The 2,974-nt window shown below is 39.8% G+C and overlaps 1 protein-coding gene across 1 annotated transcript; it reads left to right on the top strand.

The window, feature by feature from the left end:
* Positions 1 to 565: 565 nt before the first annotated feature.
* On the top strand, positions 566 to 2,730 carry LOC148871160 (purple acid phosphatase 22-like). Its single transcript, XM_088972484.1, has 5 exons — positions 566 to 908; positions 1,085 to 1,373; positions 1,489 to 2,057; positions 2,164 to 2,252; positions 2,371 to 2,730. Exons 1-5 carry the CDS (start codon positions 753 to 755, stop codon positions 2,585 to 2,587), a joined length of 1,320 nt encoding a protein of 439 aa, XP_088828610.1. The 5' UTR covers positions 566 to 752; the 3' UTR covers positions 2,588 to 2,730.
* Positions 2,731 to 2,974: the final 244 nt, after the last annotated feature.

Genomic DNA, 2,974 nt, shown 5'->3' with positions numbered 1-2,974 from the left:
TAATTGAAATTAAAGTGACAAAAAAGTTGAAAAAATTAATTACTTTTAATTTCTATACATCTCTCCACTATGATACTGGAAAACTTTTTGGTGCATGTCATAGATTTTTCTAAATATAAAATATTAAATTTATTAATTACAAACCAATATATTAGATACATTACATCTGATCTAATGCAAATTCTAACATCCAAATATGAGATAATTAGATCGAATGTCAACAAATAGGTAACGTTTCATGTGAGATGATGAGCTTATGGAAGCAAATGCCATGATGCAATTATAGATATTAAAAAAAAAAAACTAGCTTGCTCTGTTCATAGAAACATATATAGAAAAACTTAATTGATTGATTTCATTGCACAAGGTTTCGATAAGAACTATATCAAAAAATTTCCTTAATCCCATTAATGTAGTGATTTCATAAGGACCAAGTCATGAGGATAAGATTTATCTACCACAAAAATAAAATAAAATTCATCAGGCTAAGATGAACCAACGCTGACCTAGCTAATTAGCTTGACGGTGGATATAGCGTTCTGTGTGAGATTGCTGTAAGCGTTTCCAAAACTATGCCGGAAAGACTTCCTTAACGCCATGGGATTCTTTTGTGTATATTTTTATTTCTTCTAATAAAAGTCTCAAACCCCTCTCTCTTTATATATAGGCTTCGCTTTTACGCATTATATACTTATACTTCACACGCCCTTCTTCTTCTTCTTCCTCTCCTGCATCCAACAGAGCTTTTAGACATGGAGAAAGCATGGTCGTATGTGTTTTCTTCGCTACTCATCTTCTTCTTCCTTCAATTCATTCAATTGCAGGCATCGTCGCCCATGTATACTCGCCCTCCTCCTCGAAGTATTATCTTCACTCCACACAATCGCTCTGATTCCGAACCTCAACAGGTCTCTCTCTCTCTCTCTCTCTCTCTCTCTCTCTCTCTCTGTGACTGTCTCTCAAACGTGTGGATTATTTAGTAGATCCAGTAATCCATTTCTGTTCCTGAAGATTAATTTCCAGCTGTTATTTTAGTACTATAAATTTCTGCATACCCATTAACGTTTAATTTTAATAATTCCAGGTACATATTTCATTGGTTGGAAGAGATCATATGAGAATTTCATGGATTACCCAGAAGCATGCACCGTCGATTGTAGAATATGGTAAAACTCCGGGGAAATATGATGCATCCGTCACCGGTGATCACACTTCCTACCATTACTTCTTTTACCTCTCCGGCAAGATCCATCAGGCTACCATCGGACCTTTGGATCCCGACACAAACTACTACTACCGGTGTAGTGGGACCGGCGAAGAATTCACTTTGAAAACTCCTCCCACAACGTTCCCCATTGAATTTGTAGTTGCAGGTTTGTCTCTTACGTGAAATATTTCAGCGCATGCACATATAATAAACCTTTGAGCTAGATCTATATATGACACCCAATTGCTCATACTAAAAAAGCAAAATCTGATTATCAACAGGCGACCTGGGACAGACCGAGTGGACGGAATCGACACTAGCACACATCGGCAGCAGGAACTACGACGTGCTGCTGCTCCCGGGGGATCTATCTTACGCAGACACCCAACAGCCGCTCTGGGACACCTTCGGACGTTTCGTGGAGCCCTATGCCAGCAGTCGGCCATGGATGGTGACAGAGGGAAACCATGAGATTGAAGTCGTCCCGATCATCCATTCCCAGGCCTTCACCGCCTACAACACAAGGTGGAGGATGCCGTTCGAGGAGAGCGGCTCCAAGTCCAATCTCTACTACTCTTTCGACGTCGCCGGCGTCCATGTTGTCATTCTGGGGTCTTACACCGAGTTCGACGCTGGCTCGGAGCAGTACAAGTGGCTGCAGTCCGACTTGGCCAAGGTCGACAGGAGCGTCACGCCATGGATCGTGGTCTGCCTTCACGCGCCATGGTATAACACCAACATAGCCCATCAGGGTGAAGGAGAGAACATGAGGAAAGCCATGGAGGAGTTGCTGTACCAGGCCCGAGTTGACACTGTTTTCGCTGGACACGTTCATGCCTACGAACGCTTTGTAAGTCATTTTATTCCTTTTGGATCCGAGTATTCGACTGGTTTATTCCTTCGATTATATATATATATATATATATATATATATAAATATTTTCTGGTTCATGCAGACTAGGGTTTACAATAACAAGGCCGAGCAATGCGGTCCAGTGCACGTAACGATTGGTGATGGCGGAAACAGAGAAGGGCTTGCTTTAACGTGAGTACTTCAACCTTCTGAAGTTATATATATATATATAAATATAAAATGAAATCAACGTCTGACAATCATTTAGTTGTTAATTTGATTGAATATCTGTTATCTCATGCGATTGAAGGTTTAAGAAACCCAGCTCTCCTTTATCTCTGTTCCGAGAGGCGAGCTTCGGACATGGCCGGCTAACGGTGTATAACCGAACGCATGCTCACTGGTCATGGCACCGGAATGACGATACTGACTCAACCGTCGGTGACGAGGTGTGGTTGGAAAGCCTTGCTGGGTCTTCTAGATGTGGGGTTACTTTACATTCTAGATCTGATAATGATGAACTATAAATAAACAAAAGAATGCTGAATTTCTTTTTGGGAGGGATATCGGATATGGGTTTAATTAATCTATATTCCTGACTTGGGTTAGTTTGCATATATCTAACATGTAATTCATTGATATTCTGATTCTGTAGTTAAAAAAAAAAATTGCTTCATCTCCATCTTCCTTACCTTCTGATTCTCATTTATTTATTTTTCTAATTCGTTTATTTATTGAGAGTCCTCGCTTAAGTGGTTGATGTAGTATTGCAGCTCCGGCCAACTGTTTCTCTTTTTTTTTTTTCTTTTTGTTTCACTTTTCCCTCAATTATTAATTAATTTTTATATGCATAATATAATCTGGAACTTATAAGAGACGAAAGATGGTAGAGGATTGATGTATGATTTGAGATG

The sequence above is a fragment of the Nelumbo lutea genome, chromosome 2 (assembly GCF_056320005.1).
Source record: "Nelumbo lutea isolate HS-2025 chromosome 2, American lotus-T2T, whole genome shotgun sequence".
NCBI lineage: Eukaryota > Viridiplantae > Streptophyta > Magnoliopsida > Proteales > Nelumbonaceae > Nelumbo > Nelumbo lutea.
This window is presented reverse-complemented; position numbering and strand designations above follow the sequence as displayed.

What these genes read in the sequence shown, in the direction of transcription:
- LOC148871160 (XM_088972484.1), top strand. Translation starts at nt 753, where the DNA reads ATGGAGAAAGCATGGTCGTATGTGTTTTCTTCGCTACTCATCTTCTTC. An exon ending in TTCATGCCTACGAACGCTTT is followed by an intron (nt 2,058 to 2,163) that starts GTAAGTCATTTT and finishes TGGTTCATGCAG; the next exon opens with ACTAGGGTTTACAATAACAA. An exon ending in AGAGAAGGGCTTGCTTTAAC is followed by an intron (nt 2,253 to 2,370) that starts GTGAGTACTTCA and finishes ATGCGATTGAAG; the next exon opens with GTTTAAGAAACCCAGCTCTC.